At 36.0% G+C, this 19,246-nt stretch overlaps 1 protein-coding gene across 2 annotated transcripts in view; it reads right to left on the bottom strand.

Annotated features, from left to right (window-relative positions):
• LOC136030489 (calcitonin gene-related peptide type 1 receptor-like) overlaps positions 1 to 19,246 on the bottom strand; it is a 166,000-nt gene that overhangs the window by 119,571 nt on the left and 27,183 nt on the right. For both annotated transcript variants that reach the window (XM_065709511.1, XM_065709512.1), the window contains one exon: positions 11,612 to 12,085. In XM_065709511.1, the coding sequence (XP_065565583.1) occupies positions 11,612 to 12,085 (474 nt within the window). The remainder of the gene's footprint in view (positions 1 to 11,611; positions 12,086 to 19,246) is intronic.

The raw sequence follows: 19,246 nt of genomic DNA, 5'->3' as shown, positions 1-19,246 counted from the left end.
CTAAGTTTCTACTCAACCCCCACCTGTCACTCAAACAAATGTTACAAAATGCCATTTTTGATATACCTTTGATAAGGTATATCAAAGTATGCCTTTAAAAATGAAAAGAAACGGGGAAGTTTTCCGAGATAATTTTCCTATGCGTAACTCTTCCTATAATAAGAACTATAGCTTTTGATGAAATATAATCTAAAGCAGAAGGATCGTGAACAGATAAATACAGTAAAACCCTAAATATCAAAACAGTAAAATAGAAATCAATCAACATAAAGCAGCAATATTTCAAATAGAAAATACCCAAATTTTGAACAAGACAACAAACAATTTTGGACATCTTTTGACTATCTTTCAATTAGACCTTTTCATAATTTCACTTCTTTTTACCATTTGCACTTTTTCGACGGTGTACTGTCATCATCTCTGTCACTGTTTCTTCTTTTTGATGATGAAGCAATGGACGGGTCTTCTACTTTGCACTTTTTCGACGGTGTGTCTGTCTCTTCATCTATATCACTGTTCTTTCTTTTTAATGATAAAGCAATGGACGGGTCTTCTACTTTGCACTTTTTCGACGGTGTGTCTGTCTCTTCATCTATATCACTGTTCTTTCTTTTTAATGATAAAGCAATGGACGGGTCTTCTACTTTGCACTTTTTCGACGGTGTGTCTGTCTCTTCATTTATGTCACTGTTCTTTATTTTCGATGATGAAGCAATGGAAAGGTTTTCTACTTTGCACTTTTTCGACGGTGTGTCTGTCTCTTCATTTATGTCACTGTTCTGTCTTTTTGATGAAGCAATAGACGTGTCCTTTCCTTTGCAATTTTCTGACGGTGTATCTGTGTCATCATCTATGGTTATGACTTCAATGTCATCATCTATGGTGATGATTTCAATTTCTTTCTGTTTACGTCTGTTTCTGTTACCCTTGTTCTTTCTGTTTACGTAGCTTTCAAAATTGTCATCTTCGGGATATGTATCAAAGCACAGATAAGGCGATTCTTTGGAGGCAAAGGTTGATGGAGAAACAGTATACGGTTCTTCTACATCATTCATTTCCAATAGATATGTTAATTCTTTCGAGGAAAAATTCAAGTCAAAAAATTCAAATTCTTCTTCAAAATAGAGGTAATATAAGAGAGTTTTTGGTGCGCTCAAACTCTTCATACAGCCATATATTCTGTAAAAGTCAATTCTGAAAAGCTGTTCCCTGCCAAAAATAGTTTTCTTGAGTTTCTTTCGGCATATGGCTTTTAATGTTTTGCAGGGTTCGCGAGAGCGATCCGGTAGAAATCTATTGCACATATAAAGGGCATATGCAAGCAGTGCATTGGATTCCTTTTTGATGTTAGAACTAATTTGCTGTTTAAGCCAATTCCCAAGAATAGATCGAAAGTCAAGAGTGAAATCATGGTTGCAGTAGTATTCTAATACACAAATTAACCTAACTGCCCACACAGGATCGGTAGAGTATCTGTGTAGTAACATTTCGTAACGTTCCATTAAATCTTTTAAAAACGTTTCAATGTAATCCATGTAATCCTTTTAATAAGCTTCTGTTTATACCATATAGATTATCACTGTATAAGATTAACTGAATTAATGATATCTGAGGAATCTGAATATATAGTGAAGGTGACGTCACTTATAGAATGATGTCATATACAACAATAAAACCGTGCATGCAGGTTACATCCACAGTGACGTCACATTGAAAATAACAGTGTAAATTTGCAGTGACGTCATTTACCAGTCAGAATGTATCTATTTTTATTGAACCTTTACAACGACACACTCCTAGCGAATTTTTTTTTTTACTAGGGCTGAACAATTTACATTTTCTATTTATACTATATAGATTTTTATTGTATGATATTCAGTGAATTAATTCACTGGAATCCGAGATACATGGTAAAAATGTCTGTTGTCCACATGCCTGTGGAGAGAGGGTGAAGCTTTCTCCTTAAAATTCTTTTGAGAACCGAGCAAAAGAATGAAATTATAAAAACAGACTTCCCGAAAAAGAACAAATTCAACGATTGAAATTACTTAAATTATAATAACCGAGGATTCGCTAGGAAAAGTTACACGTTTTTAGTACCCTCTGGCATTTCCCTCCCGCTTCAATTTCAGGATTTACTTTTTAGCTGGAATAACAACAATGTAGAAGGGGGGGGGGTCTTTCATGGTAGTTAGCTGCAAATTTATCTACATAACCTGGCTAGGCTGCCCTGTTAATAATTTTAAGTGTCACATGGGGCACTAATTCCAGAAAATGTGGGTAGTCAAAGATTTTTCGTTTTTTTTTTAAGGGTACAAAAAAGTAGTTTTCAAAGTTTAGGGGCCGGTCTTTTTTGTCTAATGACAAAATAGAAACCACTATTTTTGACAAACTAACCCACAATTAGTGCCTCGTCTGATTTTGGGTATTGACAAACCACCTCTTACATTTTAATACATTCTTTACATTTTAAATAAAATGTAATTTTATTTATTAAATATGTCAGCCATGTTGATAAATTTTCAACCGGTTCTTCAGAAATCCCACATGCAAAATACGCATGTTCATTCAATTCATGCCAATAAACGCAATTATTGGCAGCGTTCCGGCTCAATAGTAACCAAAACTCTAAAAAACGGGATTTTGATACCAATAATTACATCAAAAGAATCGCATTTTCATGCTGATTTGAATATATAAGTTTCATCAAGTTTTCTTGCATAGGTCTTTGTTTTCTGTATTGCTGCTTTCATTAACGTGCCTTCTTTTATTAAATAAAAAAAACGAGTTTTTTTAACTGAAAGTAAGGAGCGACACTAAAACTTAAAACGCACAGAAATTACTTCGTATATGAAAGAGGCTGCTTCCTCATCAACGCCCCGCTCTTTACGCTAAAGTTTGACTCTTTCTCTCAACTCTTCTTTTTAAAACAGTAAAAAACTTTAGCGTAAAGAGCGGGGCGTTGATGAGGAAGCAGTCTCTTTCATATACGAAGTAATTTCTGTGCGTTTTAAGTTTTAGTGTCGCTCCTTACTTTCAGTTAAAAAAACTCGTTTTTTTTATTTAATTTCTGAACGTTTTTGAATCAATGCATGTTTTGATTTTAACTCTCCGCAGAGGAATAATCAAAACGAAATTTGCATATTTTTTTGGGGGGGGGGGGCTAAATGGCTTTCTCATAATTTTGATCGAATGATTTTGAGAAAAAAGAGCGGGGGCGAAGCCTAGTCGCCCTCCGATTTTTTGGTTAATTAAAAAGGCAACTTGAACTTTTAATTTTTTACGAATCTTTTTATTGGTAAAAGATTTACGTAACTTATAAATTAGCTTACGTAAAGAACTTTTGTATTCTCATGTTTTTATTACATATATGAGGGGATTCGCCCCATCGTCAGTACTCTTTACACTAAAGCTTAAATTTTATCCCAATTCATTAAGAATGACCCCTGAATCACAAAAGCCGTAGAATAAATAGTTGAAATTACTAAAAATACTTTAGCGTAAAGAGCTAGGTATCATAAGGAGGTGAGCCCCTTATATGGGTAATAATTTCTGTTTGTTTTAAGTTTTATTGCTGTTCCTTACTTCCAGCTGAAAAAGCTTTTTCACATTTATTTTTTAATTTTTTTTAAATAATGCTAGTAAATCCTGCTCTCCCTTCATGGAAGTTTTCTTCTCCCATGACAAATTCTCGATGGAAAGTTCCCCCAGCATATCCTCCTCTTCTCAACCCCTCCCCCCAACCAAAAAAATCCTCCTGAAAACGCCTGTATACTTCCCAATAACCATTACTATATGTAAGCACAGGTCAAAGTTTGTAACTTGTTGCCCCTCCCACGGGGACTGTGGGGGAGTAAGTTGTCCCCAAACACATAGTTATAAGGTTTTTCGACTACGCTGAATAAAATGGCTATCTCAGAATTTTGATCCGTTGACTTTGGGAAAATAATTAGCGTGGGTGGGGGCCTAGGTGCCCTCCAATTTTTTGGTCACTTAAAAAGGGCACTAGAACTTTTCATTTCCGTTAGAATGAGCCCTCTTGCAACATTCTAGGACAACTGGGTCGATACGATCACCCCTGGGAAAAAAAAAACAAAAAAAAAACAAAAAAACAAATAAACACGCATCCGTGATCTGCCTTCTGGCAAAAAATGCAAAATTCCACATTTTTGTAGATAGGAGCTCGAAACTTCTACAATAGGGTTCTCTGATACGCTGAATCTGATGGTGTGATTTTCGTTAAGATTCTATGACTTTTAGGGGGTGTTTCCCCCTATTTTCTAAAATAACGCAAATTTTCTCAGGCTCGTAACTTTTGATGGGTAAGACTAAACTTGATGAAACTTATATATTTAAAACCAGCATTAAAATGCGATTCTTTTGATATAGCTATTGGTATCAAAATTCCATTTTTTAGAGTTTTGGTTACTATTGAGCCGGGTCGCTCCTTACTACAGTTCGTTACCACAAACTGTTTGATCCTTCCTGCCTGTTGCTAGTTCTACCCTGAGTGCAAAATTTAAAATAACTTATAACTAATTTAATTGAAAAATTGGTTTTATATTAAAAACAATCCATCACTCCTATTGTACCTGTTTCTGAATTCTAGATTTAAAGAACTACACTGTCTGAACAAGGACAATTTGAAACTGCAGCATGAGATTGGCCAGCATGGTTGCCACCATGGTCAGTTCTGAAAGTACCACAATTGTCCAAATTTGCATGATACACAGCAATTCTCGGTGCTGCAGTCAAAAAATTGATTGTAATAGAGCTAAAGTAGCACTTTCGTGCTACAAGTGGCAGCCCTGAGCACGTATGAAATAGTGTTAACATAGAACTTTCATGCTATATGTGGCAACTCTGTTGGCCAGCCACGTACACATAATTTTATTAGGGGCTGGGTGATAGGTGGGGCATTTCGAGAGGGGGGAGGTATAACTACGAAAACTATCAGTCCAGCTTTGTTACCTTTTTCGTTAACTTTTTCGTTAATTGACATAATGTCAATTAACTTCTATTTCTTGCAAAGAAATTGTGTTACTCATCCAAGAGAGGAATTAATATCTTTAGAAGAGAACGGCTCATAGGATTCAAAATTCCTTTGAAGTATTTTAATTCCCCAAAAGATTTAAAGATTCAGAGTTAATCATGCATAATTTTACTTTAATAGCACTGAAAATCATTGAAGCTGTGTTCGCAAGTTAAAACTTAAAGCGAAATAAATATCACTTTGCAATAACAAATTGTCAAAACAACGGATACACCAAGTAAAAAGGAAAATTGTCAAAAAAAACTGTTTATTACGAGTCTCACTGTAAAATGGGAGCTGTTGCACAAATATAAGTTTGGTTATAAAAGTGTTTTTTGTCGATATTCTTGATCATGTTAATTCCTACCACCCGTGATTAGGGTGGGAGGATGTCATAAAGAAAGATTTAAGGGAAATGGGAACTTCTTTGGAGGGTATGAAGGAGTAACACGTAAGTACCTCTCTTCTGTCTCCGGAAGCTTTGTCAGCTTCTATCCTAAACTCCTAACATCTCTCATGCCTTCTAAAACCACCACATGACTCTAAGTCCAGCATCAGGGTGGCGAACATGGTCCTCCAGTCTCATTTGTATTTCCTTCCAAGGATCCCCAAAATCTTCTTTTCCGTGGCTGATGTTCCTCATCTGAGTGGTCTTCTTTTTATGAGGCCGAATTCTCTCCACCACGCCCCAAACTTGAATACAAATATACTAAAGAGCTTGACCAATTTTTGTGGATTCTCTGACTATGATATTAAAGTATCTGTAATGTCTGTGGTTGATACTATTATACGCCCTAAGCTAAGGCTGTCACGAGGCATAGACGGAATTCATACTCTGCAAATCAAGATGGTGGTCCTGCACTTTTAGAGTATCTCACGATGCTGCTGCCCATGATTTTTACACAAGGCTTGGTTCTACCTGCAATCTGCGTGGGATACCATTCCCCTATTCAAAAAGAAACGAAAATCCTTCAATCAATGCAAATCTTTCAGGTCTGTACCTATCCTATTTCAACTAGTTTATGCAAGCTTTCATAAAAGAGCTTGAAAAAAATGCTACTCACCTGCACATCAATTTGGCTTTCAACATGGCATTGGATGTGCAGACGCCCTTGCAGTTGTTACTAATGCTCTGATTGATGCTTCTTGTACAGATAGTTCACTCGCCTTGGCAAGTCATGATGTTCACCACATCTTCGACTCCCTGATCCGCCCTTTATGCTTTAAGGCTGTTAGAAGAGGGGTAGATCTGGCTATCATCAGATCTCAAAGGAATAGGTATGTATGCATCGACACCAAGACTGTTTATCATGGTAAGAAATAAAATTTGGCCTAAGAGCCCTGGGGCACACCATTATAAAATGGGAGGGGAACAGAGTATACATTCATGTATTTGACGACTTACGTTCTATTAGAAAGGAAAGACGAAATTATTCTTATTAAATAGGGATCAATTAGGAAGTCATTGGTTAGTTTTTTACTAATGTATGGTGGGTAATTAAATCAAAAGCTTTTTGTAAGCCAACTGCAGTAACATTTTCCAGTTATTGGGTTTTTCAAGTTTGTTACACATAGTGTCCAAAAGGTGAACAAGATAGTATGTGGTAGAATTAGTGTGCAAATTTCCAAATTGCCTTTGGTCAACATTTGGGATTATTTTTATTTTCAACCAATCAGCTAAAAAGCTTTCGTTTAACTTGGAAAAACCCGGAGTGAGAGTAATGGGCCGGACACTAGCAAAATCTTAATTGCTACTTTTCTTTTTTACGGACGTAGTAAAACCTAATTTCCAACAATCAGGGAACTTACCAGTACAGGTAATTTCATTAAAAAATACGGACAAAGGTTCTGAAAGATTGTCTGCAAAGGCTTTAATTATCACAATTGGAATGTCTAGTGGACAGGTGCTGCGCTTTTTAAGTTTTTTAATTTTTGCCTCAACATCTGAGGGCAAAATAATAGGGAAATTGTAGATGATAAGCAGTATTAATAGAGAGGGAATAGAGGTTTTGAACTATGGAAGAAAGAGATTTATTCAGATCATTGGTTGTAAAAAGGGGCTCTTCTTGTAAATGGAAATCTATATTATTATGTTTTCCCACATTTTTTTTTTTATACTTTTGTACCACTAATTTGGCTTAGTAGAAAACAAGCCCTTGACGTTACATTTGTAATACGCAAAAGCAGATTTACGCATTTCTTTTTTTATATGTTTACGCAGTGAGTTAGCTTCAGATGTTATACCATTCTGAGAAAGATTGATTTTAAGTCTAATTAGCTTTTTTAACTGACTAGTAATGTAAGGTTTTTCATCTGAACACGATTTTACTTTTTTTTATCGGGGAAGAATTCCCAGCATTTGATTTTAATTAATTTTGGAAGTAAGATACTTTAACATTAATGTCATTGTTTCCCTTAAGAGCTGGCCAATTTTCATTAGTAATCCAAACTCGAAAAGGCCTTCATCGGAAATTGGACGAATTGGGTAGCAGAAAAAGTATGATTAAAGTTGGATAGAGGCTTCATTAATAAACAAAAATGGTGGCTTCCTCCTAGAAGGGGCAAAGGAACAGGTGAGCTATAAAAAGTGTACATATTCGTGCAAATCAGATGAAGAGTAGATTTTCCTTTGGTTGTTGGTATTTTTACAATTTGTTTTAAATTGAGGGAACTACTAAGGGAATTTAACTTTAGGTCATTGGCATCACCTACTAGGAAAATACTGGCGTTTTCCTAGTAGGTGGTGCCGGCGCTACTATGTAGTTGCTGGAAAAACCGTCGTGTTTGTGCAGTGGTTTGATTTGGGGAGTAATAATGGTTGTCTAAACAATGGTCCTAAAAATATGGATGAAAGCTCATTTAAATAGAAATACAAATTTTTACAGCCCTTTTAAAGTAGCCAAAAAGACTGTACCACAACAAAGAGATACTTCCGCCTTTCTGTGGCATCAAACTGCGGTTTTGCAAAGTTGCTAACGACTGAAAATTCTGAGGTAGCCAATCAATTTAGAATTATCAAAAAAAAAAAACTATGTAGTTTCCCAGTTTCAAAGGTAGCAATAGAACACGGTGCCACATTCTTTCCTAAAGAATCAAGTAGTTCGTATAAACCGACAGTTCCCAGGGCTATAAATACAGGTGGAGGAGAAAGAAGGCCCCTTAAATGTACGCTCAACAGGGCCTACCGGCGTGCCCACACGTCCCATGAGCTACAAACCTTCTCCCAGTAATGGGTTAGATTGCATGGTGACGCACAACACGATTGTGAGAGGAACTTCTATAGAAGGGCAACTGCGGCAGGGTATAAGATCCAGATCTATGGACAACGGTCTCTGCCCTTTCGCTATGGACTGGCTGCCTCGACCTTTTTGGGTACCTGCAAGACTGGGTACCTTGCGGTTGACTCTATTAAAACTTGAGGAATGGCACCCTTCGAGGAAATTATAGCCTAGTAAACGACACAGTATTCGCACGGGATCCTGATTAATGGCTAATTCTTCTGTGCTTGGTTTATTTTGATGAGCGTTTTCGGGCTATATAATCTCTTCTTAGCTGATTTATCTACTATGGGTTGCCTCACCGAAGTACCATAATATTTGTAGGTATGAATATATAATGAGTCGGAGGTAATAAGCTTGGGACTGTCTATGCAGGATTTCTAACTTTTGTTGACAGAAGAGCATCGCCAAGTGCTGAAAACCACGTTGTGACCAAGATGGGCCAGAATTGCCAAAAGCCTTCATTCAGATTGGAGGTCCCAGGGACTTCTTGCTGCCCGGTTTTAAGCCGGCTTAAGCGCTTCATTGCAGACGTGAGGAGATATGTTGATCCCCGTCCTGCACTGGTATCCAGGATCATTGCTTTTCCTAGGTCAAAAATAATTTCAATGATTTAAAGAACATGAAAATTGGAACTTCGAATGTTACGACGTTAAGAAATGACTATCGTATCGACATTTCGACTGACGAATTTAGACGATTCAAACTGGACTTACTAAGAGTTTCAGAAACTCATATCCCAGGGGTAGGAAGCAAGAAATTAGGTGATATAGAATTTGTTTACTCAGGAAGGAAGGATGGGGTACACAGACAAGGAGTTCGACTCATGATGAATAAGAAAGCTGCTAAATTTTATCTAGGCTGGGAAGGTGTTAATAATAGTAACTAGGATACCAAGTGCCCATTTTATGACTAAAAAGCACAGGGTATCAGTTATAGAAATTTATATGCCCCTGTTGTACTGACTGACTAGCGATTCAGATGAATTTTACTTACAGTTACAGGAGAAAATAGACAGGGTCCCAACGGCACAATAGTAAAATATTGTAAAATACTGTTAAGTTTTATTTAGGCTGGGAATATATTAGTAATAGTATACTAATTGCTTATTCTATGACTTAAAAGTTCAGGGCATCAGTTATAGTAGTATGTGCCGCTGTTGACTGACGGAGAAACTAGTGACTCAGATGAATTTTACTTACAGTTACAGGAGTATATAAACAGGGTCTTAGGCAGAAATATGGTTTTTTAAAAGGAGTCTTTAACGCCCAGGCCTGTAGAAATAGGGATAGGTATCCTAGCCTTGGTAAATTTGGTTTAGGAAAAGAAAACATTAATGGCTACAGACTTCAGCGATTTTATTGGTATAACAATCTACTTGTAACCAATACGGTGTTTGGTCATAAAGTGGTTCATAAGTTGACATGGTATTGACGTGATGGTAAGACAGAAAACATTATCGATTATGTTATAGTAAACCGAAAACTGGAAGGATCAATACAAGATACTATGGTATGTATGAGTGCTGTTATTGACATTAAAAGTAAAGATCGCCATCTAATAGTGTCTATGGTTAATTTAAAGCTGAAATTTCGGAAGGGTAACTATCTCTCGAGAAGTTATGATGTCGGTAGACTCCAGGATGGGGAATCGAGAGAAATTTTCTAGGAACATTTGGATAGTAAATTTAAGAATTTAAAATTTTACAATGTCGAAAATGTCTGGAATAATTTTAGAAAAAAAATTTGTGAAGTTGCTGATGGTGTCTTAGGGAAGAAAATTAAGATTATAGCTAGGCATATTAGTAAAAAAGCTCTATATTTGATAGAGAGAAGAAGCGGTTTGTAAAAGAATTATCTGACTGAATCATATGAAAACAAAAGGAATGTAAAGAAAGTGGAGAAAGCATTAAAATATGAACAAAGGAAGTGTAAAGTGGAAGCTATAGATATAGCTGCCGAGGATCTGCAGGATGCAACTAGACGGCATAATAGTAAAATATTGCACTGGCATGTTAATAAATTGAGTGGTAGTAGTTAATCTGGACTTATCCCGGTTAAGATAGGAGCGGGGCCACAGTTAGTCATACGGGCAAAATATTTTGATTGTGCTATTTTGAATGTGCTAAGCCGAGATACAGTTGTAGGAAAAGATTCAGAGGAAAATAAAAAAAATTGTGATACCTTGGATGTGATGGGATATTTGTCTTATGAGGAAGAATTAGCGATAGTACTAAAAAGATTAACAAATAATAAGGCTCCAGGTGCTAATAGTGTCGTATTTATCGAGGCATTAGTCTTGTCTCTGTTGATAGCAAATTACTTAGTAATACGATACTTTTTGGACTGAGAGATGCTGTAGAAAAAGTTTTAAGAGAAGAACAGTGCAGTTTTAGAAAAGGTAGGGGATGTGTCGACCAAACCTTTACTCTTAGGTTAATAATTGAGTAGTGCCTCAGTTGTCAAACACCTTTGTTCCTCAATTTTTTATATATTATGAGCATGCATTCGATTGTGTTAATAGAAGAGCTTTAGCAAAGGTCTTATCTTTGTATGGTATACCAGACAAATGCACTAAAGTGATTAGTCATATGTAAGAGAAAAGCACCGCTGCAGTTAAGGTAGGAAATGACGTTAGCAACTATTTTTTTTTTTTAATCAGGAGTTAAGTAGGGCTGTGTTCTCTTCCCTTTTATATCAATCATTCTGATGGACTTTGTCTTAAAGAGCACAAGAAAGGCCAAGGGAGACCACGGAATCAAATGGGAAAACACTCCTAGACTTAGATTATGCTGATGATTTAAGCATCCTAGATGAAAGTGTGCGCAAAATAAATGACGATTTAGAGGTTATGCAGGTTAAGAGTGCTAGAATAGGTTTGAAAATTAATATTCAGAAAAGTAAGTCACTAAGGCAAGGAATAAGTGAAAATGAAACGGTTACGTTTGGTAACGAAAAGACTGATCCAGCGAGCAGATTCGCTTACCTTGGTAGCATTATTACTAAAGAAGGTGGGAGCAGTGAAGATGTTAAAAGTAGAATATCCAAGGCTCAAGCTTTTTTCACAGTTAAAAAAATTGGGGGATGAGGAGGGGCTGGCCCAGCTCGAAAACGGAATCATATCTTTTCATTTTCAGTTTTAATATTGCTCCTTACTTTCATTTGAATTTTTTTTTTCCTTAAATAATTCCTAAAGATTTGATCTGGGTCTTTGTCAATAGTTGGCTAGTTTGCTTAGAAGTTTTAATAGTTATCTACTGACTATAAACATATTCCACACAAGTAAATATTGTTATTCTTACCTTTGTTCGACAAAAACCTCCAGATTTATCCCATTCTTCAAAGTTATAATTATCAGCATTCTTCCAGGAATCAAAGCTTAACCTTCTCAAGGAGCTCAATTGATCTTTTTCATTTACTATTTTGCTAGTTTGGGGTTGCTTAGGCGGCCGGATGATAGGATGCTTTACGGCAGAAAATAAAGCCAATTTGTCTGGAGAGGAGTTTTCACGAGGATTATTAATTTCCTCACTTTGTTTTGCGGAATTGTGACGATAGTCATTTTTTAGATTCGTTATATATTCTAGGCTATCTTCTACATCTTCTCCTCGCTTTTCTTCTTCTTTAGTTTCAATTGTTTCTACATAATCAATACCCTTCAAATGCTCAGTATTGACATTTGGTTGTTCAATAGAATGGTTTGAATTTCTTATGCCACAGATGCACCAGAATATAGTTAACACCCAAAACCAGGTACCTGCTGCATACATTGGACTCTAAAAAAGGAACAAAAAGGTTGAAAAAAAAACACAGAGAAAACCAAAACATTTGGTTGTTCAATAGAATGGTTTGAATTTCTTATGCCACAGAAGCACCAGAATATAATTAACGCCCAAAACCAGGTACCTGCTGCATACATTGGACTCTAAAAAAGGAACAAAAAGGTTGAAAAAAAAACACAGAGAAAGGCACATAATTTTAAACATTTCAAAATTCATGTAAGAAATCATTTATCCGGAATCCATTAATCCAGTTATGTTCTACATTTTGAAATAGAAAATTTTTGAAACTTGGATTTGGAATTCTTTCGGTTTCAGGACAAAATAGCGACTGGGACTTTAATAAAACATTCACTGTTACAAGTGATAAATAAAGAACAATCTACGTCAAGATAAACCTAAATAAACATAGTTTTTTTTTTAAATCAAACAGTTTGTGGTAACAAACTGTAAGTAAGGAGTGATGTGGCTCAAAAGTAACCGAAAAACTAAGAAACAGAGTTTTGATAACAATGGATGCATCAAAAGAATCAAATTTTGATGCTCATTCAACATATATATAATTATCAAGTTCAATGTTATCCATCAAAAGTTACGAGCCAGTGAAAATTTGCTTAAATATTGACAAAAAGGAAAACACCCCAAAAAATCAAGTGATCTAAATGAAATTCATGCTATGAAATTCAGAATATCAGAGAAACCTGATATAGAGGTCCCATATACAAAAATGTGGAATTTTACATTTTTTGCCAGAAGCAAGATCACGGATGCACGTTTATTCGTTTTTTTTTTTGTTTACTTTTCCCGGGGGTGATCGTAGATAGCCGTTTTTTTTATCAGAAGTCAAAAGTTATACTGCGCTTTTTTAAGTGGCCAAAAGTATTGATGGCAGCGAGCCACCCTCATACACCCTTTTTTCCAAAGCCGTAAGATCAAAATTCTGAGGTGGACATTTTGTTCGGCGTATTTGAAAGATCTAATACCTGTGTTTTTGAGGATGACAAAAACACTGGAAAGTATAAACATATTTTTCAAGGGAGAGGGGAGGTTCTAGGGGAGGACTTACGTTTCACGATCTTTCCGTGGAGGAATTTTTCCTTGGGGAATAGAATTTACCATGGAGGTCGAGCTGTATTTCCCAGCATTATTAAAAAAAGATCGGAAATTGAGTAAAAAAAAAACATGTTTTTTCAGCTTAAAGTAAAAAGCAACATCAAAAACTGAAAAGAAACAGAAATTATTACGCCTATGAGGGGGATCCTCCTCAATACCTCGCTCTTTATGCCAAGTTTTTTTAGAAATTTTAGAAAAGCTTTATCAAACAGTTCGTGGTAACAAACTGTAGTAAGGAGCGACACGGCTCAATAGTAATCGAAACTTTAAAAAATAGAATTTTGATACCAATAGTTACATCAAAAGAATCATATTTTTTTGCCGATTTTAAATATATAAATTTCATCAAGTTTAGTCTTACTCATCAAAAGTTATAAGCCTGAGAAGATTTTCCTTATTTTAGTAAACATGGGGAAACAACCCTCTAAAGGTCATAGAATTTGAACAAAAATAACACCATCAGATTCAAAGTATCAGAGAAACATACTGTAGAAGTTTCAAGCTCTTATCTACAAAAATGTGGACTTTTGTGTTTTTTGCCAGGAGACAGATCACGGATGCGTGTTTATTTGTTTTTTTTTCCAGGGGTGATCGTATCGGCTCAGTGATCCTAGAATGTCGCAAGAGGGCTCATTCTATTGGGCTCCTCAACGCCTCACTCTTTACGCTAAACTTTTTCATTGTTTTAAAAAGTAGAGTTGTGAGAAAGAGACAAACTTTAACGTAAAGAGCGGGGCTTTGAGGAGGGGACATCCAATTTCATATACGGAACAATTTCTGTTCGTTTTAAGTCTAAATGTCGCTCCTTACTTGCAGTTAAAAAAAACTTGTTTTTTTTTAAATTTAATGTTCTAATTAAATGGCCCTTGTATTTCAGGATTCATTCTTAAATAGTCGGAACAAAAAGTCAAACTTCAGCAGAAAGAGTGAGGCATTGAAAAGGGGGTAGCCCCCTTCATATATATAACAATTTCTTTTCGCCTTGAGTTTTAATGTTGCTTCTTACTTTGCGGTTAAAAAACTTGCTTTTATTTAATAACATAGACGCCAAAGAATTTTCTCTTAATGTTGGTTCCAAATGCACAAAATTCAGAAGTTTTGAATTTACTCATGAACATATATTAGCATAAGGAGATTTACATAAGCTTAGAAAAGGAGAAAAACACTCCCAAACAGGGGGATTTTGATCAAAATCACGCCATAAAATTTAACATCTTGCAGAATCTTTGAGCGCCGGCTCTTAGCCACGAAAAATACAAAAGAAAGTATATTTTCCCGTGATAGGTGGTCATAAATATTTTTTTTTTAATATGATAAATTTATTTGTTTATAACCAGCACAATACAACAATAAATAATGGTGAAGTAATTAAGCGAGGAAACTACATAAACGAGGAAAATACAAAGGAAGCAATAAAAACACTAAAGAAGCCGGCAGTCAGAGGATGAACGCGCACATGCCATATACCTGACTGAGAATTTTCTATGCCGCATTTCTAACTGTGAAGTTATCCGAACCACCAAAATTATTTAAAAAGACAAAAATTTTCAACATGGAAAATAAAGAAGAAATATGCAAACTTTAAAGAATCCCATTTTAGTTACTATTCTTAAGTAGAGGGAAGAAACCTCGAGTATGGAAATAAGAAAAAGGTCACAGAAGGTCGAGTCAATTTTGGTCAGAGCATCCGTCTATTGTAATTTTCTCAGTTTACAAGAATCTTTGCATTAGCAATCTGGAGTCTTAACTAGTATCATAGATTGTCACCTGACACGAACTCGGAATACAACCGAAAAGTTCGTGGTGACGAACTTTGGGCATCTGCACCATGGACCAATAGTAATCGGAACCGTAAAAATTGAAATTTTATAACAATAAACACATCGAAAGAATTACCGTTTTATGTTAACTCAAAATATTTTAAATTTGTGAAATTCAATATTAGCCAAAAGAATTTACGAGCTTGTACAATTTTAGAGAAGGTGGGGGATAACATCACTTAAACAAGTGTGAACTTAATAAAAATTGAACCATAATATTCAGCATGTCAAAGACCCAAGTGCAGAGGCTTCAAGTTCTTATTCGTAGAAACACAAAAATTTGATTTTTTTGTACCCTAAAAAACTTGGGAAAGGATCTAGTAAGGGTAATGAATTTGGGAGCAGTATATCTGTTTGCGTATTTGTTAATTTTTTCCTTCGATTATGTCCAAGTACCTGCAGTAGAATTTTGAAGAGGGATCATTCAAGTGAGAAACGAAAGTTCTAGAGCCCTTTGCAACAGAAGAAATCTTCCCATGCGCAAGTGCCAATTTATGTCATTTCGTGCTAAATGAGTAGAGATTTATGCCCTAACTGATTCAAAATTCAGCAAGTAATGAGGTTTCCAAAATTTCAGGGCTTCAAATAGACGTAACTAACATAACCATAAAATAAAATAATTACTGAAAGTATTTAAAGTTTCATTAACTTGAGACAGAAACTGAACCTAAAAGCATGTTAAAGAAACAAGATAAAGTTGTTTTAGGAATTCTCAGCAACTGCCTTCTTGTATTGGCTATGAAAACTAACGATGGTCGTCACCCATAAAAATATAAATGTTGGTCGAGACAATTTAAAATCCCAGAATTTTAGATTTCAAAATTATGGATAAAAGCAACTACAACGGTTATTCCTAATCAAAGGCTCAAAAGCCCAAAAACTGCAATAGAAACGTTTCTTAACTGCGAAAAAATATTAAACTTAAAATCAAAAGGCTCAAAAATCTTGCTTTTTAAGACATATTACTCTCGTATTTTATATAGCCACTAGTGACATTGCTGCTTGATGGATACATGATCTAAACATGAATTTGCACATGAATGTACATGACGTACCCACAAGTATTTCAGGGAGGGGGAGGGGGGCAATAATTAAAGAATATTTCAAGAAGCACAATAATAAAAAACAAATTTGACTGATCATTTGAATAAATATGACCCAGAAATACAAAAAATTAAGATTTCAGAAGAGGCCCCTATGTCCCTCTTCCCAGTGCCCAAGACCTATATACAACCCGTTTCATAGTTTATCTATTTTGACGGGCAAATGTATTTAACCAGGAAAAGAACAGTAGTTTTTCTGTGTTCCTTGCGCATAATTACCCTTAACAGTGGCCCTTATAAGAACCAAATGTGGTTGGAGTAAATCAGCCCCCCCCCCTATGCCCATCATTTCTCCAAATACATCCAATCAAAATTTCAAGATAGCCCTTTTGTTCAAAATAACTGAAAGGTCCAGTAATTATGTCTTGGAAATAATATCCCCCACAACCCTCAGGGCAAAGGCTATAAATTATGCTAGTTGCCCATTATTAAAATGTAAAGTTTTTATGGAAGGGAAGGCCATATAAACTTCTAAAATTAGAAGTTCTAGTGCCCTTTTTAAGAGATAAAAATTAAAGGAGGGCAACTAGCCCCCCCATCCTCTTTTATCCGAATGCATCCAATTGAAGTTTTGAGACGGCCATTTTATTCAAAGTTGTCCAAAGATCTTATAGCAGCCTTTGGGGTTGAATTGAACCCCCCCCCCAGAGCCTAGGGGAAGGGTTGTAAGTTATACCTTCGCATATATAAGGTTTTTATGGAAGGAGCGGTCGTATAATAACTTTAGAGAAGGCTTAAATGATTGACAAATGAAATTTTTAGTTCCTATAATTCCTAAGAGTCAAAAGTGATGGAGGACAACTAGCCCCCTCCTCTGGAGCCCTTTTTCCCCAAAACAATCTGATTGTGTGAGATATCTAATTTTTCAAAATAATCCAAAATAACATACAACAATGCCCCCAGGGCTGAAACAAATCCCCACGACGATGCCCTGTGGGCAAATAAGGTTTTTATTGAATGAATGGTTTTGATTGGGTATCGAAAGCCCTAGTGCCTTTTTAAGAGTCAAAAGTGCTTGGAAGGCAACCAGCCCCTCCCCACGCTCATCATTTTCGAAGACACAGCCAATCAAAATTTTGAGAAATCTATTTTGTTCAGCATACTTGATAAGTCAAGTAATTATACCTTTGAGGATGTCAAATCCCTCACAGCCCTTAGGGCAATGGCTGTAAGCTAGGCAATTCGCTCATTTTTTAGATATGGTACATGTTATTGAGAAAGGCATGCATGGTTGGTAGTTACATTCCAAAAACACGAAGGGCATTCGTGTGAGCCTTTCAGCGAATGTTGAGCGGAGGGTTAAACTAAATCAAAACACGTAATGTGCATACAGGTTGCCAAAAGGGCGTAACTCAGAAATGACTTGAGTATTTTAGCTTGGTAATTCCAGAAAATGATCAGGGAGATGATCAATTGACCAAAAAGGCAATATATGCACGCTACTGCTATTACTACTACTACAACTACCTCTATTACTACTTCTACCACTATTACTACTGCTACTGCTACGACCACTAAGCTGCTACTACTACTGCAACTGCTACCGCTAAAACTATTCTGTAGCTAGTTCTACCAAGGTTGAGGATACTGAAAAGAACAACTTAGAAAACGTTGAGGGAAAAGTTGAACTAAATCAAAACATACTCTCTGCATACAGATTGCTGATACAGGCGTTTCGGCAATATTTTTGGAACGCCTTATCGTATTAAGATGAAACTTCTTGGCCACCAAGAGTGGGATCTTCAACTGACGAAAAGGCAACGTGTACCTGCTACTGCTGTTATTAATACTACTACTACTACTGTTACCGCTACTACTACTAATACAACACTATTATTGCTACTACTGCTCCTACTACTACCACTACTACTATGATACTAGTACTACTAAGGCTACGCGTATGAAGGTGAAAATTTGAAAGAATATTGGGCAATTTGAACTAAAAAAAAACACACTATGTGTATGCAGAATGTTAAAAGTACGTATCTCAAGAATGGATTTGGGTATCAAATTGGAACTTTCAGAGAATCCTTAGAGTTCAAGATCAATTGACCAAAAGATAATATATGCATGCTACTACTAGCACTACTACCACTGGTACTTTTACTGCCTACTACTTTTACTATTGCTACTAGTACTAAACTACTCCAACTACTACTTCAATAGCAACTACTTGTAAGACTAAGAGTATTAACATGAAAAGGGCGTCAAAAGAGGGTCAAAAGGGCACATCAGCAACATTTTTGGAACGGCTTACCGTATCAAGGTGAAACTTCTGAGATATCATGAGGAGCATGTTCAAATGACAAAAAGACAAAATATTAATACTACTGCCGCTACTAGTATTAGTGCTATAACTATTAATCCTACTACTAGTACTACTAATACTACTACTGTGACTACTATTACAACTATGGCAAAGGGTATTAAGGTGAAATTTTCCGGGAATTTTGAAGGGATGTTGAATTGGATCACACTACGTCGTCTGTATGCAGGTTGTCCAAAAGGCGTATCAGCAATATCTTATGAACAGTCTGGCGTGTGTTGTGAGGGCTTGTTGTGAGGGATGTTGAGCAGGCTAAGAGACAATATTTGCATCCTAATGCTACTGCTTCTACTCAAACTACTACTACTACTACTACTACCGCCACTATTATTACTACTTCTATTACCCCTACTGCTACTAAAGCTAAGACTACTACTATTAATTCTACTGCTACTAATGCTACTGTTACTACTCTTATTGCAGTTACTACTATTACTGCTTCTAAAACTAAGGGTATTTAGATAAAGAATTTGGGAAACATAGAAACTATATGAAACCAAATCGAAATACAGTATGCCCGCACAGGTTGTTAAGAGGACGTATCAGCAAAGCTTCAGGAACGTTTGATGGTATTAAGTTGAAAATTTCAGCGTGTGTTGAAGGGGATGTTGAAGAAAACCGAAGCTGCTATGTGCATACTGCTACTAATGCTAGTACTGCTGCTACAACTATTGCTACTACGCAAGCTAAGGGTATAAAGGTGAAGATTTCAAGCAATATTTAGGCAGATGTTGAACTAAATCAAAAGGAACTGTGAACATATAGATTTTCAAAAAGGTAACAAAGTAATATCTCA

Source organism: Artemia franciscana, chromosome 8 (genome assembly GCF_032884065.1).
Source record: "Artemia franciscana chromosome 8, ASM3288406v1, whole genome shotgun sequence".
Lineage (NCBI taxonomy): Eukaryota > Metazoa > Arthropoda > Branchiopoda > Anostraca > Artemiidae > Artemia > Artemia franciscana.
Note: the sequence above shows the minus strand (reverse complement) of the source record. Positions and strands in the feature narration are given on the sequence as shown.